Consider the following 23,403-nt stretch of genomic DNA (forward strand, 5'->3'; position numbering starts at 1 on the left):
GATAAACTGTGCTAATACTAACAAAATGACACGCATTATCCACAGAAAAGTTTTTAATAATAGGGAATCGGAAAGAAATCGCTGCTTCTTAAACACCACCTACTGCAACTCCAGTGGCCCGCCCGTGAACTGCAGTGGATAATTCTATCATTCAGAATTGTGGGTGGGAACAGGATTACTGAAAAGATTACTTGCAAGGAATCTACAGACAGGCCTTTTTAAATGGTGCGTGTGTGTGTCAAGTCGTGTCCGACTCTTTGAAACAGTCTACTATGGACTGCGCAGCTGTCTAGCGTCCTCTGTCCATGGGATTCTCCAGGCAAGAACACTGGAGTGGGTTGCCATGCCTTCCTCCAGCGGATCTTCCCTGACCCAGGAATCAAACCTGTGTCTCTTGGGTCTCCTGCATTGGCAGGCAGGTTCTTTACCACTAGCGCCACCGGGGAAGCCCTTTTTTAAACAGGAGGGTCCCAATTCTTCAGGCGGACAAGGATGGCTTTTCAGGACCTGCTACCTGCAAACATCCACAGGCCTACCTCCTGACGCCAGGACCCCTCACTTCTGTTCCACCAGAGCCACCCCCGCAATCCCCAAGCTACGCCTGCTTCCCGCCCCTGTGTGTTTGCACACTTCCAGTTTCATTTCCTAGGGAAGTTCCCCTTTCCGGCCGGAGGCTGTTCTCAGGCCTTCTTTGGGTCCATCGTCCCACATCACTGCACGGTGGGGACTCTCAGAACTACTCAGCCCTACACCGATTTATAGCCAGAAATAGTAATGGCTGCCACCAGCTGGACCAAAACAAGGATGCCTGGGAGGGCGCAGGGCCCGAGCGCTCTACCGAGCGTGTCCCCTCAGGGCCACCGTCCGCAGCCCAGTTTCCGCCTTGTCTTAAAACGTCCACCCCGTGGTTGCGTCACAGGAGGACGGGTTCTAATCAAGTTTGCGGCGTCTATTGGCTGCCCGCGGTGACGGGAGGCGGGGCGAAGCACTGGCGTGACGTCAAGACGCCGCGGTCCGGACGTCGAAACTTAAAGACAGGAGCCAGCCGGGTCAAGAGCATTCGCGGAGCCCTGTTGCCGTCGCCTGGAGCCGCCGCTGACGAGTCCCGGGGTCGTACGGCCGAGGTGGGTGTGGCGAGCGGGGGTGGCCGGGCGGGCGGGCGGAGACGGCGTTTCCTTCTGGCCTTCCGCCCGCGGCCCCCGAGGCCTTGGCGGCCGTCGCACCAACGGACACCGCGCGCGAGCGACGGCAGGGTGTGGCGGGGACGCGGAGCAGTGCGCCTGCGCGCGGGGAGCGGCACGGGCGGCCGCGCCCCGTCGCGCCTGCGCGGTCGGGCGCCGCTCCCCGCCCCCGCGCTCGGAATTCCTGGGCCCCGAGCACCCCTTTCTTCAGCTCCCCTTGACCCAGCGGTTCCACCGGAGGACCGCGTTGCCCCGGGCGACGGGCCCCCTTGCTCTTTCTTCGCCGCCTCGCCCGGCTCCCCGGGACGTGGTGCGCAGGCCTGGCGCGCCGCGGCCGGGGCGGTGGCTCCGGGGCCGATGGCTAGGATCGGGATCCGGGCAGGCTGTTCCTCCACCCGGCGTCCTTGTTTGCTTTCCTTGGGCTCGCGGGACGGCCAGGTGCTCCGCTCGCATCCGCGTCTCCTTCCTGCCCCTCAGACCTGCCCGGAAACCTCCCTTCCGAGTTGCACCAGACCTTACCCTAAGTCTTCCTGTCCTGGGCTCCCCCTCAGTGCCCCCAATCTCTCGGGACCGCAGACCTCTGCGCCCCCTACTCTCGCTCACCCCCATTCCGTCTCTTCCCTGAGGCCCTTTCTTCTTTCGGACTCCTGTTCCTGTCGCCCCACTTGAAGGACTTCCGGGTTCCCCAGCGGGACAGGCTTTTGGACATACCCATCCTTCTCAGTTATCCCCTCGAGTCCTGGTCCCTCCCACCCAGTTCTTCGCCCCCAGGGCGCTCCTTCACTTTCTTGCAGTCCTCTCCCTCCCGCTCCTAAGTCCCTAACGATATTAGGGGTCTTTTCAGGCACCCGCAAAACTTTCTGTCCAGACCCCCAGCCAAGAGGATTTGATGCCTCTTCTCCTGGACCTACTGCTGTTTCTAGCAACCTGCCGTGTAAGAGTTTTCTCTATCCTTAAGGGACCTTCCGGAAATTAGTCTGTTTAAGAGTTTTCTAAGAACTCCTTTCCTTACTTCAGGGCTCTTCTCTTTGCCTTCTTCCGGCTCCAGGAGTAACTTCTGGAAATTCTCATTTCTTCCCAGGTTTCTCCGTTCTCCAGTGTTTTCTCCTCTCCTCTCAAGACTCCTTTAAACACGTCCCTCTTTACAGGCTTTCCTTCAGAAGTCTTTTCCAGCCTCCCAGCCTTAAGCTTCACTCAGACCTTGTTCATTAGTGCTTCCTCCCTACCCCTTGCCTGAGGTCCCCCCACCTGCCCTCTGCCCCTCCTCCGATCGGTCTCAGGGTTTCCCTTGAACGTTTCCCTGTCTTCATTTGGGTTTCAGATCATTCTTTTTCTCTTTGGGAAATTCCTTTCAACTTTTTTGCTTTCAAATCCTTCATTTTCCATCTAGAGCGCTGCAGGGGGCGGCCAGGGTCTTTCCCTGGGACTGTAGCCCATTTATTTATTCTCTTCAGGCTGTTTACCCTATTGGCTCCTTCCTCCTCTGGCTTCTTGTGAGTCATCTGCTTCCCTTCGCTGGTTTGTGACATGTTTCTTGCTCCTTGATTCTCCTTAATTCGTTTTTTGCCTTACAGACAGTGAAAAAGCATTCTGGCTCCCGAGGTCCACCCCTTACACCCCAGGGTGCAAATGGCGGCCAACGTGGGTGATCAGCGCAGCACAGATTGGTTAGTGGGGCTGGAGGGATGGCATGGGGGTGGGGGGCGGTGAGAGGAAGCAAGGCCCAGTGTTGGGCTCTGGGTGGGCCCTCACGCAGCATGGGGGTCATGATGCTGTCATCCCTGTGCTTGGGCTGGGGGTGAGGCCCTTGTGTGAGCTTTCATCATTCACAGTACAGTGCTTGAGTCACAAAACTTGAGTCACAGTTCATCAACTGTGATTAAAGGAGCAGCCTCTTAACACTTCATACTCAATTTTTTTTTTTAGTTCCTTATATTTTCCAAAACAGTCTGGTGATTAACTGTCTGACTGAGGTGGCATCAGACAGAATTTGTGGATTCTTAAAACATTTAGGCCTGCTCGGCCCCAGGTCTTAAGTTCTGTGGTTACTGGGCATCTTTTTGTTTGACTTTTAACAGCTGTACGTAGCAGGCATCTGGTGAAGCACCTTAGGTAGGCAGTGGCGTTCACGGCTCACGGAGAGCTGTGAGCAGGAGCTGTCAGCACGCCTCAGGTCAGATGCAGAGGCTGTGGGGCTCCAGCCCTGGCGTTTGCCGGCCTGCACCCTGCCCACCGCCTGTGGTGGGAGCGGGGGCTGACTCCACGTGCTCTTCCCTCAGGCCCTCTCAGTACAGTATGGTGACCGGGGCAGGCAGAGAGAACGGGATGGAGACTCCCATGCACGAGAATCCGGAGTGGGAGAAGGCCCGCCAGGCCCTGGCCAGCATCAGCAAAGCGGGGGCCGCCAGCAGCTCCGCCAAGGCCAGCAGCAATGGGCCTGTGGCCAGTGCACAAGTGAGAGAAGTCCCCGCGGGACTGGGAACCCTGAGCAGGGCGGGGAGCACAGAGGTGTCCTCTGGGATCTCCAGGGCAGGGCGCTCTGAAGATGCTCCCGGAGCCCTTGAGTGAGGATGCCTGGTCTGTCTCCTCGAGGAGTCTAAGGCCACGTGATCCTCACCTCGGGGAGTCCAGCCTGAGGAGGGAGAGGTGCCTGGGTGGGATGGCAGAGGGGGGGGCTCTCCATGGAGAGGTGGCAGACCTGGCTCCGTCCCTGAGCAGTTAACTCCTGGGAAATGGGGCTCCCGCCTGCAGCCCTCAGGCCCGCCACCCTCTGTCCACAGTACGTGTCCCAGGCAGAGGCCTCGGCCCTGCAGCAGCAGCAGTACTACCAGTGGTACCAGCAGTACAACTACACCTACCCCTACAGCTACTACTACCCGGTGGTGAGTGCCCAGCGAGGGCAGGCTCCAGGGCAGCTGATGGATGGACCACAGCAGGGGCGGCTGCGGGAAGGCCCTCCCCGGCGCACCCCAGGCCCACTCCTGCTCCCCACTCCCTGCCCTCCTCCTCGTCCCTACGCTCCTTGCAGAGGGCTGCCTGGAACAGGCTTCCTTGGAGCGACAGGCCCGCCGCCCACCCTGCTGGCCACTTGGCTTCTCTGCTTGGCCTTCTTTCTTCACTCACTGGGGGAAGTGTTAGGTGTCTACAGCTGACTTCATCGGCACTGGGTTTCTGTGTGTACAGTTATTCTGTTGTAGTGTTTAGACGGGGTAGTGCTCAGTAGATGGCTGTTGAACACGGTGAAACGTGGGACAGAGAGAGGTTTTCATCTTATCTTGTAACCTATAGCATGAGCCAGTTTGGTGCGTTTATGTGGTGGAGAAGGGAGGGGTGAGAGGTCAGTGGCAGATTGCTGCTGAGGTCTGGGAAAGGGCAGGGCCAGGCACACCCCCCCCCCCCCCCACCTGAAGGGAGTGGGCCTGCGGCTGACCCCTTCCTTCCTTGCCCCCAGCAGAGCGTGTACCAGAGCTACGGCTCCCCCTCCCAGTACGGCATGGCCAGCTCCTACGGCTCAGCCGCGCCCCAGCACCAAGGGCCTCTGAACCAGGTAACGCCCATGCCCAGCCCTGTGGCCCGTCCAGCAGGGGTATGGTGGGAGGTGAGGAGGAGCACGGGCCCCCTGGAGGTCAGCAGGGTGGCTGTGGTAGCTGAGTCTGCACCCAAGGGTCGCTCTGAGGTCGGGGTGGGGAGAGCTGCACGCTGAGGGATGTGACAGTGAAAACTGGAGCAAGGACCAGCCTGGAATGCCCGATCCGCCCTCAACACCCGTTCCCCCCACAGCCCCCCGTCCCGGGCATGGATGAAGGCATGCCCTACCAGGCGCCCCCTCAGCAGCTGCCCGCGGCCCAGCCCCCCCAGCCCGCCAACCCCCCGCATGGGGCCCATCCTCTGAGCAGTGGCCCCCAGCCTGGGACAGCCCCCGCCACCCAGCACAGCCAGGCAGGACCCACGTCAGGCCAGGCCTACGGGCAGCACACCTACCCTGAGCCGGTCAAGCCCAAGAAGGGCCAGCAGTTGTGGAATCGCATGAAGCGTGAGCGCCTCGGGGTGGGGAGTGGGGGCGCGGGGCGGGGTCCTCACTGGTGGGAGGCATTTGGGCGCTCTGACCTCGCTTCCAGTGTTGGGACCAACCAGGCTATGGGTGTTGCTGCTCGGGAAAGGGACGGGATTCCCAGCTCAGGTGTCCGATTCTGAGGGGCAGGGCCAGCTGACCCCAGCTTTTCATGCCCTCACAGCAGCCCCTGGGACTGGGGGACTCAAGTTCAACATCCAGAAACGGCCCTTTCCCGTCACAAACCAGAACTTCAGCTCCACCACAGAGGGCCAGCACAGCGGCTTCGGCCCACAGCCCAACCCCGAGAAAGTCCAGAACCACAGGTGACTGCCCGTGCCGTCCCTGAGAAAGCAGACAGTGCTCTCTCCCTCCTGTGGGCTCCTTGGGTGTTACAAGGGGGCTGACGAGGGTCCTGGCCCAGGTGTGGGGGCTGCTCCCCAACCGGCTGTACACGCCCGCCCTCCGCCAGGGGGAACCTGTCTGGGAAGCCGGACGACTGGCCGCAGGACATGAAGGAGTACGTGGAACGCTGCTTCACGGCCTGCGAGTCAGAGGAGGACAAGGACCGCACGGAGAAGCTGCTCAAGGAGGTGCTGCAGGCGCGGCTGCAGGACGGCTCGGCCTACACCATCGACTGGAGCCGCGAGCCCCTGCCCGGGTGAGTCGGGGGGAACACACAGGGCCTGGGGCTGAGGGGAGCCCCACAGAAGGGCGGGCAGGAGGGTTGGGTCCTGGAGTGGGAGTTGGCTGGGCTGGAATTCTGAGGCATGCGAGCTGGGGGGCGTGTTATTTATCGGCTCGGAGCACCTCTTCTTCCTGCACCGAGTTAGCCGCGTGTGAAGCCTGGGGGGTGCCCTTCCTCTTGAGCGCATCCTCAGGGCGGGGAACAGGAGGCACCAGACTGATGCTCTGCTCTGCCATATCCTCAGGCTGACTCGGGAGCCTGTGGCCGAGAGCCCCAAGAAGAAGCGGTGGGAGGCGCCCAGCACCCTCCATCCTCCCAGGGGGGCAGCCTCCACGACCAGGGGCGGGGGTGCCCAGTCCCAGCGAGGGACGCCGGGGGCTGGGGGCGCCGGCCGAGCCCGGGGCAGCAGCTTCGCTAAGTTCGGCAACCGCAACGTCTTCATGAAGGACCACAGCTCCTCCTCCAGCACCGACTCCCGCTCCCGCTCCTCCTCCCGCTCCCCCACCCGCCACTTCCGCCGCAGGTGCTGGGCCCCCCCGGGCGGGCGGCGGGGGGCCCCCATAGGGGCCAGGCCCAGCCTCACCTTCCCGCCCCTCCCTCCGGCAGTGACTCGCACTCGGACTCCGAGAGTTCCTGCTCAGGCAATGAGTGTCACCCTGTGGGCCGTAGGAACCCACCCCCCAAGGGCCGGGGGGGCCGGGGGGCTCATATGGACCGGGGCCGGGGCCGGGCACAGCGGGGCAAGAGGTGAGCCTGGGGCTGACGGCAGGAGGGGTTGGTTTGGGGGTCCTGGGAGGAAGAGGGAGGTGTCTCGGGAGCGTCAGAGAGGGCAGTGCCACGCCCCACGCACCCCCTCACGCCCCCCACCCCCTCCCCCAGGCACGACCTGGCACCCACCAAGCGCAGCCGCAAGAAGATGGCAGCCCTGGAGTGTGAGGAGCCGGAGCGCGAGCTGAAGAAGCAGAAGCGGGCGGCGCGCTTCCAGCATGGACACTCGCGCCGCCTGCGCCTGGAGCCCCTGGTGCTGCAGGTGGGCAGCCTGGAGGGCGGCACGGCCGACCCTGACTGGCAGGAGCTGCAGATCGTGGGCACCTGCCTGGACGTCACCAAGCACTACCTACGCCTCACCTGTGCTCCTGACCCGTCCACAGTGCGCCCTGTGCCGGTGAGTGCCCAGTGTGAGGGCAGCGCCAGCGTGCCTGGGAGGCCAGGCCAGGGCGGGGCGGTGATGGGCAGGGGGCTGGTGTACCCAGCGGTACTGACCTAGAGCTTGCACTTGGGAGACGAGTCCGGGAGGTGGGGCCGGCCTCGGGCCTCCATCCCTACTGAGGAGGCCGGTGCCTGCGAGACCGGGTGCATCCCCGAGGCCCGAGATGGGCGCACGGGTGCAGGAGGCTGGGAGTGCACTCTTACTGTTTGTGGTGCTCGTTTCTAATGCTGACACGCAGTCATTGAGGGTCTGATGTTGGAGCCACACTTTGGGACTCAAGTCCGTGGGCCCCTGGCGGATTTTAGCCCTTCAGGCGGGTCCTGCCCAGGCCACACTGAGCCTTACTTCACCTGCCCCAGGTTCTGAAGAAGTCGCTGTGCATGGTCAAGTCCCACTGGAAGGAGAAGCAGGACTACGCCTTCGCCTGCGAGCAGATGAAGTCCATCCGGCAGGACCTCACGGTGAGGCGGGCGCCGGCGAGGGGCCGGGGCAGGGCCGATGGGGGAGGCTGGCTCTGCTGTGACAGCCGCTGTCCTCCCACCAGGTGCAGGGTGTGCGCACCGAGTTCACGGTGGAGGTGTACGAGACGCACGCGCGCATCGCCTTGGAGAAGGTGAGGGCGGGCAGGGCCCCGCCCCGCCCCACCCCACCCCAGGCTTTCAGCCGTCCCCCCACCCAGCCGTGTGGGCCTCACTCTGCCCCCTCACACTCTGTCCTCCAGGGGGACCATGAAGAGTTCAACCAGTGCCAGACGCAGCTCAAGTCGCTGTACGCCGAGAACCTGCCGGGCAACGTGGGCGAGTTCACCGCCTACCGAATCCTCTATTACATCTTCACCAAGAACTCGGGAGGTGAGGTGCAGGACTGCGGCCCTGGGCCCCTGACGCAGCCCCCCGAGCCCCCTGACCCCGAGTCTCTGGCCGCAGACATCACCACGGAGCTGGCGTACCTGACTCGGGAGCTGAAGGCGGACCCTTGCGTGGCCCACGCCCTGGCACTCAGGGCCGCCTGGGCTCTGGGCAACTACCACCGCTTCTTCCGGCTCTACTCTCACGCTCCCTGCATGTCTGGCTACCTCGTGGACAAGTTTGCAGACCGGGAGCGCAAGGCTGCGCTCAAGGCAATGATCAAAACGTATGTAAAGCTGAGCTCCGCCCCGCCCAGGCCGCGGGCCGCCCTGTCTCCTCCCCCTACCTGTGCGCTCGTCCTCATCTGGACCCGCCCCTCTCTGCACAGCCCCCCGCCCCTCCCCTCTCTCCTGCTGCTCTCTGCTCATGGCAGCCTGGAACCCCCCGACATCATCCCCTTGTCCAGGCCGCCTTCATCCAAAGCCTCCCGCTTCCCCGACCCTCGAGGCCGAACCGCGCCCAGAGGCTGAGCGCCCCCCGTGGGGCAGCCCGCAGAGCCGGCCCCGCCCTCAGCAGCTGTGGGCTCAGCGACCGGGCCTTGTGCCCTCGTGAAGGCTCAGATGAGTTTAGGGCCGGGTGCAGGCAAGCGAGGCCGACAGCCCCCAAAGAGGGTGCCCTCTGCCCCGGGCAACGGTGTGTTCGCATCTGTCAGGAGGGAGGCGCGCCAGGTGGGCTAAGGACACCCCTTTTGTCACGGCCGGAGTCGTCCCGGCTTCTAGGACTGGAGGCCGGGGATGCGCTGAGCGTCCCACGGTGCCCAGGTCACCCCCACCAGGGCCACCTTCTGAGGTGACAGGCTGCCAAGCCCTGCTCAGAGGTCCCAGGGGCCTTGGGAGCCACGGGGCGCGGTCTGGGTGGGGGTGAACACCCACTGAAGGTTAGGAGGCTCCTTGTGGGCTCCAGTGTGGGATGAGAACGTTTAAGGGTGAGGTAGGGGGCAGGGCCGTGCAAAGACAGGCAGTGAGGCGGGCTCAGCAGACAGGGCAGGGCGCGGGCTGCTTCCTGCCCAGAGCGCCGAGGGGCCTGTGTCTGAAGGGGCCCGCATCTTCAGCAGAAACTGCCCCCTGTCCCAGGGCCAGTCCCACAGACGGCCAGGGTTCGAGGCAGGAGGGGTCCTGTGTCCCCCACTAGTGTGAGCTCAGTGGCTGTGCCCCTGGAGCCCTGCTCCTGGGTGCGTACAGCTGGGTGGGCCCGCTGCTGGGAGGGTGCATGCACAGAGCTGCTGGCCGGCACCAGCCCGCCTCCTCTTAGCTGGGTGCTCAGCCTCCTCTGACCAGGGCGAGGCAAGCAGGAGGGGTGGTCCCCAGATAGGATCAGCCCCCTCCACCCCCCGCCCCTCGCATCGATCCCTCCCCCCCCCCCCCCCCCCCCGGCCTCGGTGGGCCCTCTTGTGAGGGTCTGCGCAGGCACCCAGCCAGCAGAGGAGCCAGCTGGCCCTTCCCTCCCATCCCCTCCTCCTGTCCCCTGCTCAGGTAAGTGAGGGCGAAGGGGGGCGCAGCCGGGGCCGGGGTCCGACCCCACCCCGGGCCCCCCCGAGCCGCTGAGGTGGGGAGGCTGCGGGTGGGAGTGGGGCTGGCAGCTAATGCGCTGAGGAAGCCTCTCGGGCGCCCGAACGGGGGCGCCCCCTCCCTGCCCGTGGGGCCTTCCCGCGTCTACCGCCGCCTCATCACCTTCTCCTCTTGTCTCCGTAGCTTCCGCCCAGCGCTGCCCGTCTCCTACCTGCAGGCCGAGCTGGCCTTCGAGGGCGAGGCCGCCTGCCGGGCCTTCTTGGAGCCCCTGGGCCTGGCCTACACGGGCCCGGACAACTCCAGCATCGACTGCCGCCTCAGCCTGGCGCAGCTGCCGGCCTTCTGAGCACCAGCGCCGCGGGGGCGGGGGGCTGGGCTGCAGATCTTGTCTTTGAGCCATGGACTTGGGGTGTAAATTAATTCGTGGGGAGAGGGCTCCAGGAAGAGCCCTCGTCCCTGCCCCCGTTTTCCCACCGGGGAGTCTGTACAGAGATTTTTCTACGTTTTTATTTTTGGCCTGAGAGGGTCGGGCTGGGGAAGGGGGGGACGGGCAGCGTAGGGCCGGGGGCGCGGTCTATAGGCTGGTCTGTCTGTCTGGCCCTCCACTAATGCTGTCTCAGTGTTTTTTCTCTCTCTCTCTCGAGCTCGTACTCCGGTACCGACCCAGCACCCTGGCCCGTCCCATGCCGGGGGGCAGGGCAAGAAGACAGGCCGCTCCGCCCGCGCCCGCCTACGGCGGGGGCACGCCCACCGCCCGCCTCCCGCCTGCTGCTCCACAGACTCTTGTTGCCAGCCCTCCGGGGCCTCAGTGTTTGGGGCGAGGGGAGCCGCCTAGAGACTGTGCCCTGCCCTCGGCCCCCGAGCCCAGAAGCCGCCGCCGCCGCCGCCACCCGCCACGCCACCGCCACACTGAGGACTCCGGAGGCCGCCGCGGGACCTCGCCGGCCGGGCCGCCTCGTCTGCAGTTGTATTGAGTTGTCTCCGTGTCCCCCTCCCCCGTGTCTCCCCTGCCCCGTCCTCCCCCTCCTCGCACTCTTCCCTCGGTTCAGCACAGGTAAAGCGGTTACCCTCCCTCCCCGCCTCATGGATCACCAGCTCACGTCATGTTTCCTTCTCTTTTCTTTTTGTGTGTGTTTATTTAAGTTATTTTTCTTCCTCCCCTTTTCTTTTCCGTCTCCCTCCCTCTTCTGCCATGTAACTGGAGGGTGCGATGAGTTGCAAACAGCTGGACTGTCAGGCTGCTTCTCTTCAGATGTCCTCCTCTGCCTCCCCTCTCCCCCTTCTCCCCTCCCCTTTCCTTCCTTCATTCTTTCCTTGGAGCACTGAGCACCACTTGGAAGCTTGAGAGAAACCAAAATTAAAGAGAGAGAGAGAAGCCGCGTGCGCGCTTTGTCCTTGTCTGGGGCCCGGCCCTTATTTTGGGGGTTGACCTCCCAGGGGGAGCTCGGCCACCGCCTGGTAGGTGCCCCCGGCCCTGCCCACGCGGCACAGCCAGAGTGTCCCCAGGGGCTGGCTCCCCAGCTCCTGCCGCGGGCTGACCTCGGGGAGGCAGACTTGGGCGCCCTGGGGCACCTTGGCCAGGGTGAGGTGGGGGCGTATCCCCCCGAGAGGCTGCAGCACTCTCAGCCCCTCGGTCTCCAGCCTCTGGCTCAGCCTCTGGGCCAGGCTCTCCAAGGGTGGGGACGGGGGAGCACAGAGCACGTGGGAGCCCAGGCGTACCAGGCGACCGAACCTCAGCCTCAGAGGGACCTCAAGCCCGGGGTCCGAGAGCGCGCGTCTGAGCGCGGTGACAGCCGCCGCCGCCTCCCCGGGGCCCGCCAGCCTCAGCAGGGCTAGGGTCAGGTGGAGGGCTTCTGCCGGCACCGTGAAGGCCGCGCAAGCTGGTGCGTCTCGTACCAAGTCTTCCTGGACCTTGGCCCGCAGCTCAGGCTCCGTCACCATGAGCGCCACGAAGTGCGTGGGGCGGGGCTGGCGAGGGCCCACGGCCCCGGCCGCTCCTCGGTCCACAGGCCAGATCCCGGGACCCCACTCCATTCCCGTCTCACAGAGGCTGTCCGAGGGCTTCCTGCCACGGGTCTCCATGGCCCTAGCGGCAGCGGGGGCAGCTGGCTGCAGCGCCTTTCCTGGCGCCATCCACGGGGAAGCTTGGCCTCCAGGGTCGGCCGACTCCCACTCCTGGGTCCTCGCTAATGCGCCTGCCAGCGTCAGGCGCCCAGCTTCGGGGCTTCCCCCGTCCGAGGCCAAGGCTGCCCGGAGTCGGGTCTGGGCTGGCTGTACGGGGTCCCCCGAATCCGTGCCAAGGCGGGTGGCAGCTACGCTGTCCAGTGCGCCTCCGGTCCCGTCCGTATCCTCACCGCCGAGCGCATCTCCGACTGAGTTGGCATCCTCGCCGTCACTCGTATCGCCGTTCCCGTGCGCGTCCCCGCTCCGGTCTCCACCGTCGTGCACGTCCCCGGGCCGGTGCGCGTTCACGCCGCCGCTCTCACCTCCGGCTCCGTGCGCGTCCTCGCCGTCGAGCGCGTCCAGGATGGTGGGCCCACGGCCGGCCGCCAAGCCGGAGCCAAAGACGAGGTCGGTGCGCGAGGCGCGGTCCCACACCAGGCGGCCGCGGAAGCGGAAGTAGCGCACCCGGTGCTGCGGCACGGCCAAAACGCCCGGCGCAAGCGCCGCTAGCGGCTCGTCCCAGCAGAAGGAAAGGAAGGGCTCCTCGCGCACGCCCAAGAAGCGGTCGACATAGCCCACAGAGAAGTCGGCCGGGTCGAGGCGCGGGTCCCAGCGGATGCGCTGGATGACGGCGTCAGCCGTACGCAGCGGCGGCTTCTTGGCTTTGGCCTGGTCTTCGGCCTCGCCTCTAGGCTGCGGCGGCGCCGGCGCCCCGGGGTGGGGCTGGCGGCAGCGGGCGCCGAAGCGGCAGCGGCCCTCCAGGAAGAAGCGGCAGGCCGGCGGGGCCGCGGGTTCCGCGACCGAGACCCCCTCGGGCGGCTCCGGCCCTCCGGCCGCCGCCATAGGCGGAGCGTACGGCGGGCGCGCTCGCCCGGCACAGGCCGCGCCTCGCGGGGTCAGCCCTGCCCGGCCCGCCGTGACATCACGGGCGCGGCTCCGGCCCCTGCCCAGCCTGGAAAGCACCCCGCGCGCGGGCCCGCCCCGCGCCGAGCCGGGGAAAGCCAGACACCTGCGGGCGATCTGGTTCTGTTGTGGCCCCGCCCCTGCCCACGCCCCTATCGCGTGTGGCCCCGCCCCTCCCGGGCGCGTAGCCAGCGCCGCTCGGCTCCCCTAGGGCGCGGGTCGGCTCCCTTAGGGTTCGCAGGCGCCGCTCGGCTCCCCTAGGGCGCGGGTCGGCTCCCTTAGGGTTCGCAGGCGCCGCTCGGCTCCCCTAGGGTTCGCAAGCGCGGCTCGCCACTCGTGCGCCCCGGAGAACCTGGATGCCCCCGCCCCCCTAAGGATCTGCACTGCTGCCACGCCCCTCCGGGCCCCCCTCGGGCCTCGCCCTCCGCGGGAGAACCGGACGCCTGCGGGCTCAGCATGAACTTGGCAGCCCGGATTTCGTGCACCCCTGTCGGCCTCGGGGCGTTCCTCTCCTAGGGGACCACGCCTCCTCCCGGCCACCTTCCCTGCGCGTCCGCTCCCGGGGTAAAGGGCATCCTTCCTGGGCGGGATCCACCGGCGGCGCGGAGCTCCCTGGGTCACAGCCCTTCGCCGATCCCCGGGAGGCGTCCGGCCGGCAGCGGCGCGCGGCCCACTTTGCTGAAAGAACTGTGCAGCGGGGGCGACTATGTCGGGGGCCCCGCCCCTGTCCCTCTTAAAGGGGCCGCATCCCATTACACCAGGACCATCAAATTTCTACCACCATCCACCCGGCGGGAACCAGAACCCCCTGCAACACACGTGGCTCTTAGGGGCGCCGGGACCCCGTCACCCCGTCTCGTTACCGCTCTCCACGTGCAAAGTGAACAGACGAAACCCGGGACACAGACCTTGTCGGTTTATGTAGAAAGAAGTGGGGCGCTGGGCGGTAAGAGCGCAGGGAATGGGGGTGCCTACAGGCCGATGACGTCGTCCGGCTCGAGGTCCGCGTTGGCAAGGCAGCGGGCCCGGGGGTGCTGCGCCTCGGGGCCGGGGTCCACGTCCGGCTTGGCGGCAGCGGCGCCCGGGCGCTCCGCGTCCATCACGCCCAGCACCGCGTCCAGCATGGAGGGGCCCAAATCCAGGTGGAAGGACAGCAGCGGGTCGGCGGGCGCGGGCGCACGGAGGGCGGGCGGCGAGGCCTGCGGCACGGCGGGCGGCGGAGCAGTGCGCGGGGCCCCCGCGGGCGGCGCCCTGGGCTCAGGGGGCGGCCCGCCGCCGTGGCGGCTCAGGAACGAGGTGTCCCCGAAGGCGTCGCCGCCGCGCCCCACGTGCAGCGTGTGCCGGAAGTCGCCGAGCGGCGCGGAGATGGACAAGGCGCCGCGCTCCGGCCGCTTCTTGGGCTGCGCGGGGCCCAATTGCTTCAGCACCGGCATCTGCGGGGTAGGGGCGGATTAGCACGGCCTCCCCCAGGGGCGCTGCCGAGGCCTGCCTGCCGAGTTCCCAGCCCTGGCCTAGCCCGCGGTGCGAAGAATGCTCCGGACACGCACAGGACGACCGTGGTGGGGGTACGGGGGTTACTTCCATTTTACAGCTGGGGAAACTGAGGCCCGAGGTCACAGCTGCTTGATTAAAAACTCAGACTCAAATTTAGGTCTGCCTGTATGTTAACTGCACTTACAACTAACGTTTGAGGATTTCATACTCCAGAGAACCAGCAATACACGCTTCACCAAGCCTGCAGACAAGTTTCTTCCCAAACTTGGCAGAAACTCCACCCTGAAGACGGGCTCCCCTAGTGGCTCAGACGGTAAAGAATCTTCCTGCAATGCAGCAGACCCGCGCTCGATCCCTGGGTCGGGAAGTCCCCTGGAGGAGGGAATGGCAACCCACTCCAGTACTCTTGCCTAGAGGATTCCCTGGACAAGCCTGGCAGGCTAAGGTCCACGGGGTCACAAAGAGTTGGACACGACTGAACGACTATCACTCATTCCACTCTTAAGGCAGAGCTGCCCCTGTCCTTTAGGGGAAGATGCGGTGCCCAGAGCCTGCCACACTTCTAGAGGCCTGCACAGTTTTAAACGTCTTAATTTATTATTATTACCTTTCTGAGCCTCGGTCTTTAACTGAGGCCGCTGGCCGCCAGCTCACATAGGGCGGGGACAGGCACAGGTCTTCCTCTACGGCACCACCTTCCAGGCCCACAGAGCTCACGCAGCCCAGAGGAAGAGGAGGGCAGAGGAGACCCTCTCAGATGAGGGGAGCCCCCCACCCTGTCAATACACAAGGTACAGAAGCCCTTTCTGAGCCGAGGGATGCTGTGTTTTGATTTATTTCAAAATGTCTGGATTATGTTTGTCTTTATACCAACGTGGTCGTAAAATATAACATATGTAATTATGTCCATGAAAGCTTTGCCTGGGACACACAAAAGTCACAATGTAGGCTGGCCTGAGGATTCTAATTTGGGAGGTTTAGGGTGGGCCTGGGAATCTATATACTTGCACATGTATGTGTGCGTGCGAGTCCACATGCATGCTCAGCCGTGTCCGACTCTTTACAACCCCATGGACTGCAGTCAGCCAGGCTCCTCTGCCCATGGGATTCTCCAGGCCAGAACACTGGAGTGGGCTGCCATTTCCTCCTCCAGGGGATCCTCCCCACCCAGGGATCCAACGTGCATCTCCTGTATTTGTAGGTGGACTCTTAACCACTGAAACCATCCCCTCCCCACCACCAACAGCGTTTTGACACACTGTTTTACAATTTCAAATTATCTGGTTTTGAAACAAGCAACATAATATCTTACTTCTTGCTAAGGGTAACAGAAGTAAGAATGCAAAATTTCCTATGTTAAAACATGGCAAGAATGGCATAAATTCCAATCTGGCAGCTCATGAACTATAAACCAGGTGCCCTATGGCCACATGACTTCATGACTTGATGGTAAATAGATACGTCCACCAACCTTTGCCCATATCCTGGAACTTGGCTGTTTTTATGGAACTTCTGGGAGGGACTTTGACGACCTTGTACTTTTGTTTTAACAGTCACTGTTGTAATAATAATAATAAACATTCTTTCTATTTGAATTGAAGCCCCACCCTTTGCCAACTGTATGAACTGAGATAATTGATGTGATTGATTGGCTTGTTTTCTATCTGAAAATGGGTAAAATAACACTACCTTCCTTGTAGGACACACAGAAACACTCAAAGAGAACTATATTTGTAACACCACCAGTCAATTGATAGTGATAGCATTGGGGATGGGGGGGAGATGTGTCCCCAAACAAAACTGTGGAACAAAATTTAGATTTCATAAAATCCTCTGAAGCAGGCAAAGCATTGTCCTTTTAGTAACCACCACCCTGGGAAATACCATCTTTTATGTGGAGAAAAATTAAAGCCAGAGGATTTGAAATAAGTATAGATGGCTGTAGTCTGAGGGCTGTCCACTCCCCTCCTCAGACACACATACACACTTTACATTTATTTCTCTTGAAAAACCAGTTTTGCTTGACCACCTCTATAGCATTTCTCAAAATTCCCTAACCTCCACCCAGGTGAATAAATATATTTTACTGCAATCTGGAACACAATCACCATTCCTTCCCCACCCCACCCAGTGTATAAGGGAAACAACATTTATGAAATGAGACTGCTCAGCACATGCTAGGCACTTGGATAGTTTCAATTCTAATCTATATTATTATTTTGGCCGTGCTATGCAGGACCTTAGTTCCCCAACCAGGCATCGAACCCACAGCCCCTGCAGTGGAAGCCCAGAGTCCTAACCACTGGACCACCTGGGATTCCCTGTTAGTCTTTTTAACGCTGACCTCTTCTCATTAACAAATCTCAATCTACAGTTTAAAAAAAAAGTCTCAGAGCTAGCAGTGCCCCGTCTCACTGAGCTGTGGATTATAGGTGAAAAAAGCAGAACTCAGGAAGGCAGCTGCCCAGACTTGAATTTGACTGTGCACATTGCTGGGTTGCTTTGGGCAAATTACTTACCCTTTCTGACCTCACGTCCTCATCTCAGAAATGGAATGTTACTCATAGGATAATTCTTAGTCTCTTTGCAAGAAATAGTGAGGGGGAATTCCCTGGCAGTCCACGTGGTGAGGACTATGTGCTTTCACTGCCAAGGGCACTGGTTCAATCCCTGTTTAGGGAACTAAGACCCTGTTAGCCAACCAGTGCAACCAAAAAAAAAAACCAGAACTGGTGAGATATTGCCCCATGGAAAGTCTTGGCATGGTAGCCAGCACACAGAAAATGCTGTGTGCTTCGTGGCCAAACCTTGGATCATCCTCGCCTGTCCCAGAGAAGGAAACAGATGCTGAGAGAGGGCACGTGACTTGCCCGAGGTCACAAAGCAGCTCTGCGGGCTTCCAGAGCCCAGAGTTACGCCTTCAGCTGCCAGCTGCCCCACGCATTGGCCCCCGCTGGACGGCTCTCGGCCACTGCTTCCTCTCCTGCCCACCCCCCACCTTGCCCTCATCCCGTCCTCCCACCACCCTACAGGGTGATAGTCCTGCCATTTCCCAACACTTAGCAGCTCGTTAAGATCTTGGTCTCTCACAAGCCATGCAGACAAAAGGAGGGAAAAAAAAACAAACACAGCCAGAACTCACTCTCTCAACCTCGCACCTCAGTTTGCTCCTCTGAAAACTGGGAAGTTGAAATGCCTATTTGCAAGGGGCTGTCCTAGAGTGTACTCATGGTGCTGACATTGTTTCCCAAGCACTCACCCTGGGCCAGGCAGGGGTCTAAGCACCTCAGGCACATGAAGGAACTCCTGTGGCCCTCCTAACAGTCCCCTGTGAGGGGAGAACCCTGCTACTATGTTCGTTTTAGAGATGGGGGTGACCGCTTGAGGCACAGAGAGGTGAGGTAACTGGCCCTGGGTCACACAGCAGCAAATACTGCCTGAATCTCGAGCGCAGGCAGACGAACTCCGGAGTTGGAAGGATGTTATATCGCTCATGGTCCCAAAAGGGTAGGGCATGCAGACCCGTGGGAAAATAAATAATGCTTTCATATCAAGGCCAGGGACCTACACCCTTGACCCTGTTTGTTTGCTTTCTTTTTTTTCCATTCCAGGTAAGAACAACCAGTTAGAAATTGTTTTTGAAAGCCACCGCTTCTCCTGGGTAGTTCTGAGAACTCGGGGTGACCGGGGGAGGGCTGGGGTGGGGTGGAGGGGGTGTGGGGTGCAGTCCGTCCACTTCTCAGAGCCTCGGTGTCCCCTGAAATAGAAGGCTCGAGTCTCCTAGTGTGCCTGATGCAATGAGGTCATGCTCGGAAAGAGCCAGTGGCGGGGCCAACTCCGCACAGAGGAGCTGTTGTGTGTGACGACCTCGGGCCGGGCAGAGAGCAGGAGCCGCGACCCTGGACCCGCGCGCCCCTCCTCCCGCCTCCGCGCGCCCCACCTTTCCTGCCGAGGCTCCAGCTGCGGGGAGGGGGGACGCACAGCTGGCTCTGCTCCGTCCTCTCCGGGCCCCAGCCCGCCCCACATCCAGCCTGGCTGGTTCTCAGCCCCGTGGGAGCGGCGACCAGGCGGGCGGCACGCGGACGGCGCAGGGGGACCGGGGACCGGGACCCCACCCCGACCCCCTTGGGGCTCCAGAGCGCGCTTCCTGAGGCCACGTGGCTGCGGCCCCGGCTTCAGCGGCCGCTGTCCCTTCGGCCGTCTGTCTGCCCCTCTCCCCTCTGGACTTGCCTGGGGACCCCGGGCCCGCCAGTGCCCCCTTACCTCGCGGTCCTTGCCGAACCGGGCGGGCGCGCTCTCAGACTCCGGATCCGCCCGGGACCCGCTCCTCTCGGTTCGGGGCCCGCCTCCGCCTCCTGGTCCCGGGCCCGCGCCTCCCTCCGCCTTCCTCCGGGCGGGATCTCACCTGCGAAGGGCCCGTCAAGCGGACCCTGGAGGGGCACTCACGACCCGGGTGGCCGGCCCGCAGCGCCCCCTCCTTCTCTCCTGGGTCCCGGGAGCCCTGACTCAGTTCCTCCTCAGCCTCAGGACGCGAGGGGGGTCCCAGACCACCCCCCGGCCTCCCCTCCACCAGCCCCGGGAGTCTGAGCCCCACGCCCGCCCCCAGACCCTGTCACCGGGTCCCCTTTTTACCTGCACCGGGAACGGAAGCGTCAGCCCCTCTCGGGGGCCATGATGGGAGCCCAGAGGGGCGCAGAGTTCCCGCCCAGTCCAGCTCGGCCCGTCTGGGGCCGAGAGGGTTAAGGCCGTAGGCCCCTCCCAGGCCTCCCTTATTCCCCCCCGCCCCCCCTCCAAAAGTTGACCGCTAGGATTTAAGGACTAAGAAGCCGCGGCGGAAAAGCGGAGGCCCCTCCAGGTTGAGTGTGGGGGCGGGAAGTGGCCGGGACTGGATGTGCGGATGGAAGGACCGCGGAGGGGGTGGGGGATTGGATGGACGGGGCGGCCCCCCAGCCCGGCCCCTCCCCTGCCAGCCTGGAATTTCCTGCAAGTGGGGAAGTCTGGCTGTTTGGAAAGAGTAATTTCTTCCAGATTGCAGCGGTTGGGGGAGCGAGTGTGGGGCCTGGAAGAGAGAGAGAAGCCGACAAGATCAGGCAGTGAGACCGGCGGTAGGAGCGGGTGGAGGTGGCCGCCGAGGGCGGCCCTCTGCCTGCGGTGGGGAGTTGAAGGTCCGGGCCTGGGCGTCACCTCGCTAGGGGCCCGCACCGAGCGGTACGAGAAGACTCAGGGTGGGGGGGGAGGACGATCCCCAAGGGGCTGAGGGCGGGAAGAGCCCCACCTCGGAGAGGAGGCCGGCTCGGTTGTGAGCTGGGATGGAGGGGCTGGAGAGGAGGGAAAGAAAGAGAAGGCGCTCAGTCGTATCCGACTCCCATGGAGTGGGGCCCGCCCGGCTCCTCTGTCCTTGGGGATTCTCCAGGCAAGCATACTGGAGAGGGATCTTCCCCACCCAGGACTCGAACTCAGGTCACCGACATTGCAGGCAGACACTTCACCGTCTGAGCCACCTTTGCGGCCAAGAGCAGGGAGGGTCCTGGATAAGGAGGAGGTGTGGCTTGACCTGAATCTTCAGAAGCGGGAGGAGTACATGTTTACAGGGCCGAGGACCGGAAGGAGCGGGCCAGGCCGCCAGGTGGAGCCCAGGGCCCTGAGGCCCCGGGTGGAGCCTGGTTTGCCTGGAGAGAAAGCCACGGGGAGCTTCTGATTTGTCCTGAGCCGGGTATTAAGCGGGAAAAACAGGGTCAGAACTTGAAGGGGCAGCGAGTCCACTTCACAGCCCAGAAGGGGGATGGGCTGGAACAGGCTGGGACGGTAGCTCAGATGGTAAAGAATCCGCCTGCGATGCAGGAGACCCGGATTCCATCCCCGAGCGGGGAAGATCCCCTGGAGGAGGGCACGGCAACCCACTCCAGTATTCTTGGCTGGAGAATCCCACGGAGAAAGGAGCTTGGCCGGCTACGGTCCACGGAGTCACGAAGAGGCGGACAGGATTGAACGGCTAACACTTTTTTCTTTCCCATTCAAGGCAAAGTTTAAGGTGGGGGTGGCAGAACGGTCACCCAAGATAAACGTTTCAATAACAACAGCATTGTAGTTAGTCATTTTCTGTTGATGTTTGGATTCACATTACAGTGCATCATTTTAAAGGGATTTAGTATATTCTCAATGTCGTAGAACCGCCACCTCTCTCTGATTCCAAAACACTCATCACCTCAAGCAGACAAACAAAAGACAAACTCCCCCACCTGGTCCGGTCTGCACCTGGTCTGCTGCGACAGGCTGCCTGGGTCCCTCTGCGGCATTCACTCCGTCTCTCCACCTGGGTCCCCCTTAGGCTTCACACTCCCTGGTTTGCCGGCCTGCTCCACTGTCCTGCCTCTGGCCAGAGAAGGTCCTGGTCACGTGAGGCCCACCTGGGTGGCAGCCATGGCGATGGCTAGATCTAATGCGTTGCTCCGTAATCAGCACAAGTCACATGCTGCTGCGGTGGCTGTGCCTTCCCAGTGGCTCAGTGGTCAGGAGCCCGCCTGCCAATGCAGGGGACCTGGGTTCAGCCCCTGATCCCAGAAGAGCCCGTGTGCCGCAGAGCGGCTAAGCCTGGAGCCGCGCCTGTCGTTCGAGCCACAGGCACTGCGCCCTCACATGGCAACCACTGGAGCCCACGAGCCAGAGCCCATGCTCTGCAGAAGCACCCACCGCAGCGGGAGGCCCGCGCACCTGAGTCAGACAGTAGCCCCACTCACAGAAACCAGGGCAAGTCCACATGCTGCCACCAAGGCCTCACGTAGCTAAAAAAGAACCAAGAACCCAGCTGCAGCGCAGGAGACGCAGGAGACCCTGGTTCATCCCTGGGTTGGGAAGATCCCCGGCAGGAGGACATTGCAACCCACTCCAGTATTCTTACCTGGGAAATCGAATGGACAGAGGAGCCTGGCGGGCTGCAGTCCATGGGGTTGCAAAGAGTCGGACACGACTGAGCGGCTTAGCACACACACAACCTAGTCATAGGTTCCAGGGGTTCGTGCCTGGACACCTTTAGACGTGCGTTCTGTCTACCCCAAGGACCTTCGGAGGGCAGTCCTGAGGGATCCTGGGGGACTGCCAAGCTGGAGAGCCTGGGAGGAGGGGCAGGAGGACAAGAGACCCCGGAGACCCTGACCCAGAGCAGAGGGAAGGGCAGTGAGCCCCACCAGAGCACAGGGGGCGCCTGCAGGGTCCCTGGGGGCCATGCCCAGCAGGCCCTGTCCTCATTTAATAGTTTGCTCTATCTTGAACTATTAGTCCTTTTGAACAAGGGACCCCGCATCTTCCTTTGCCATGCACCCTGAAAACTGTGTAGCTGGTTCTGATTGAAGTGGGAAGAACAGAGGCCCGAGATGAAGCGGCTGCAAAGGGTGACACTGAGAGAGAAAAGGGAAGGAACTTGGACCAGAGCCCAGCAGCAACAGAGAATGAAACATGAGGAGTCTGTGTCCACACAGAGGAGGACACACATGTCCCCTCGCTGCGGGCTCAGAAGCAGACCAAGGCTGATTTAAAAAAAAAAAAAAATTCCACTGGATTTGGTAACAAGCCAGAGGCCACCGGTGGCCTGAGTGAGAACCACCTGTGGGGGCTGAGTGGGTGGGAGCCAGCTTGCTGTGGGGGAGGGGAGGGAGACGGAGAGGAGGATTCGGAATCCAAGGAAGGAAAGGGAAGGAAACAAGGTATCCAGAGGAAGAGGTGGGGGGGTCAGAGAAGGAATTTTGTTTCTTTGCTTGGATGCATTTGCTGCTATTTTGTTTCTTTTTTCAAAAAAGTAATTTTTAGTTACATAAAGGGTACCTGAACACATCCTCCTTGAAAAAGAGAAAAAAACGCTAGCTAGTAAGGTTTTGAGAAGGAAATGGCAACCCACTCCACTATTCTTGCCTGCATGATCTTGTCCAGTCCAAGGCCATGAAATTAGTTTGAAGTATATACCTTCCAGGGGCTTCCCTGGTGGCTCAGATGGCAGAGTCTGCCTGCAGTGAGAGAGACCCCTGGATTTGATCCCTGGGTCGGGAAGATCCCCCTGGAGGAGGAAATGGCAATCCATTCCAGTATTCTTGCCTAGAAAATCCCGTGGATGGAGGAGCCTGGCAGGCTACAATCCATGGGGTGGCAACGAGTCGGACACGGCTGAGTGACTTCACTTTATCCACCTTTCAAGGGGCTTCCCTGTTGGCTTAGTGGTAAAGAACCCGCCTGCCAATGCAGGAGATGCAGGTTCGATCCCTGGGTCTGGAAGCTCCCCTGGAGAAGGAAATTGCAACCCACTCCAGTAGTCTTGCCTGGGAAATCGAAGGGTCGGACGAGCCTGGCGGGCCACAGTCCATGGGGTGGCAAAGAGTCGCCCACGACTGAGCAAGTAAACGACAACAACGCGCCATTCAGCTGGGTTGAGCTCCTGCGCTTAGACCTGTGGTTCCCAGCGGGAGCTGCTGGCGTGTGGGGCTGGGCCGTTGCTTGTGGTGGGGGCGGCCTGTGCACTGAGGGATGCTCGGCAGGGTCCCAGGGCTAGTAGCTCTCCCTCCCTGTGGTTTAGATTCATCGCTGTTTCCAAATGGCCCCCGGGAGGGGGATAAAGGCTCTGCTTGAGAACAGCCAATCAACGTGGCGGTCTAAGTAAACACATTTTAAATACACAAAGGAGGGGCTTCCCTGGTGGTCCAGGGGCTAAGACTCCGTGCTCCCAATGCAGGGGGCCCCGGGTTCAATTCCTGGTCAGGGAACTAGATCGCACATGCTACAACCAAGACCCCGTGCAGCCAGAGACACAGCTGTAAACACATGCAAAGGGACTCTCACCGGTGGCTCTGGGCCACCACTTCTTCCCCACTTGGCAGTTTCTTTAGGAACTCATTCATGCAGATTTTATAAGGGGGTGGAACTTATTTCAGCATCTTGAAGTACATAACAACAACAAGAATAGCAGCTAATGCTCATGGAAGGGTTGGAATCGTTTAGGAGCAGTTCTAAGCTCTCTCCTTACAGAATCTTAATCTTCGGAATAACTCTATGGGTGAGAGGAGGGTGGTATTACTATTCCCATTGGGTTTTCCGCTTTGTTTTGCCTTAGGAAACTTAGCTCATGCAGCTGTAAAGCTGTGTGGGTGGGATTTGAACTCAGGCAGGCTGACCCTGAGGAGAGACGGAAAATACAGGAGAGAAAGGTTCTATGATGGACAGGACCTCAGAGCCAGGGCAGGGGGCGGGGGTAGGGTGGGCAAAGATCTGTCCCACAGAACCTTCAGCACAAGCTGGACTCAAGGTGGCCAGAAG

General features: G+C 61.8%; 3 protein-coding genes across 3 annotated transcripts; 1 reads left to right on the forward strand and 2 right to left on the reverse strand.

Annotated features, from left to right (window-relative positions):
- Positions 1-985: 985 nt before the first annotated feature.
- LENG8 (leukocyte receptor cluster member 8) lies at positions 986-9,382 on the forward strand. Its single transcript, XM_052655793.1, is given in 17 exon segments — positions 986-1,124; positions 2,756-2,848; positions 3,461-3,635; positions 3,962-4,063; positions 4,633-4,728; positions 4,962-5,214; positions 5,417-5,558; positions 5,705-5,893; positions 6,165-6,443; positions 6,527-6,667; positions 6,800-7,085; positions 7,490-7,591; positions 7,675-7,743; positions 7,852-7,981; positions 8,057-8,434; positions 8,437-8,513; positions 8,515-9,382. Coding segments are annotated over 16 exon segments (2,658 nt in total). The 5' UTR covers positions 986-1,124; positions 2,756-2,810; the 3' UTR covers positions 8,716-9,382.
- Positions 9,383-10,639: 1,257 nt separating this feature from the next.
- Positions 10,640-12,552, reverse strand: LENG9 (leukocyte receptor cluster member 9). The gene has a single exon (XM_052655795.1). It carries the CDS (start codon positions 12,550-12,552, stop codon positions 10,960-10,962), a length of 1,593 nt encoding a protein of 530 aa, XP_052511755.1. The 3' UTR covers positions 10,640-10,959.
- A 980-nt stretch (positions 12,553-13,532) lies between these two features.
- On the reverse strand, positions 13,533-18,855 carry CDC42EP5 (CDC42 effector protein 5). The gene is made up of 3 exons (XM_052656391.1): positions 18,739-18,855; positions 18,370-18,511; positions 13,533-14,045 (listed from the first exon to the last, which is right to left on the reverse strand). Exon 3 carries the CDS (start codon positions 14,043-14,045, stop codon positions 13,584-13,586), a length of 462 nt encoding a protein of 153 aa, XP_052512351.1. The 5' UTR covers positions 18,370-18,511; positions 18,739-18,855; the 3' UTR covers positions 13,533-13,583.
- Between the last annotated feature and the right edge of the window lie 4,548 nt (positions 18,856-23,403).

Source organism: Budorcas taxicolor, chromosome 18, assembly GCF_023091745.1.
Source record: "Budorcas taxicolor isolate Tak-1 chromosome 18, Takin1.1, whole genome shotgun sequence".
Classification (NCBI taxonomy): domain Eukaryota; kingdom Metazoa; phylum Chordata; class Mammalia; order Artiodactyla; family Bovidae; genus Budorcas; species Budorcas taxicolor.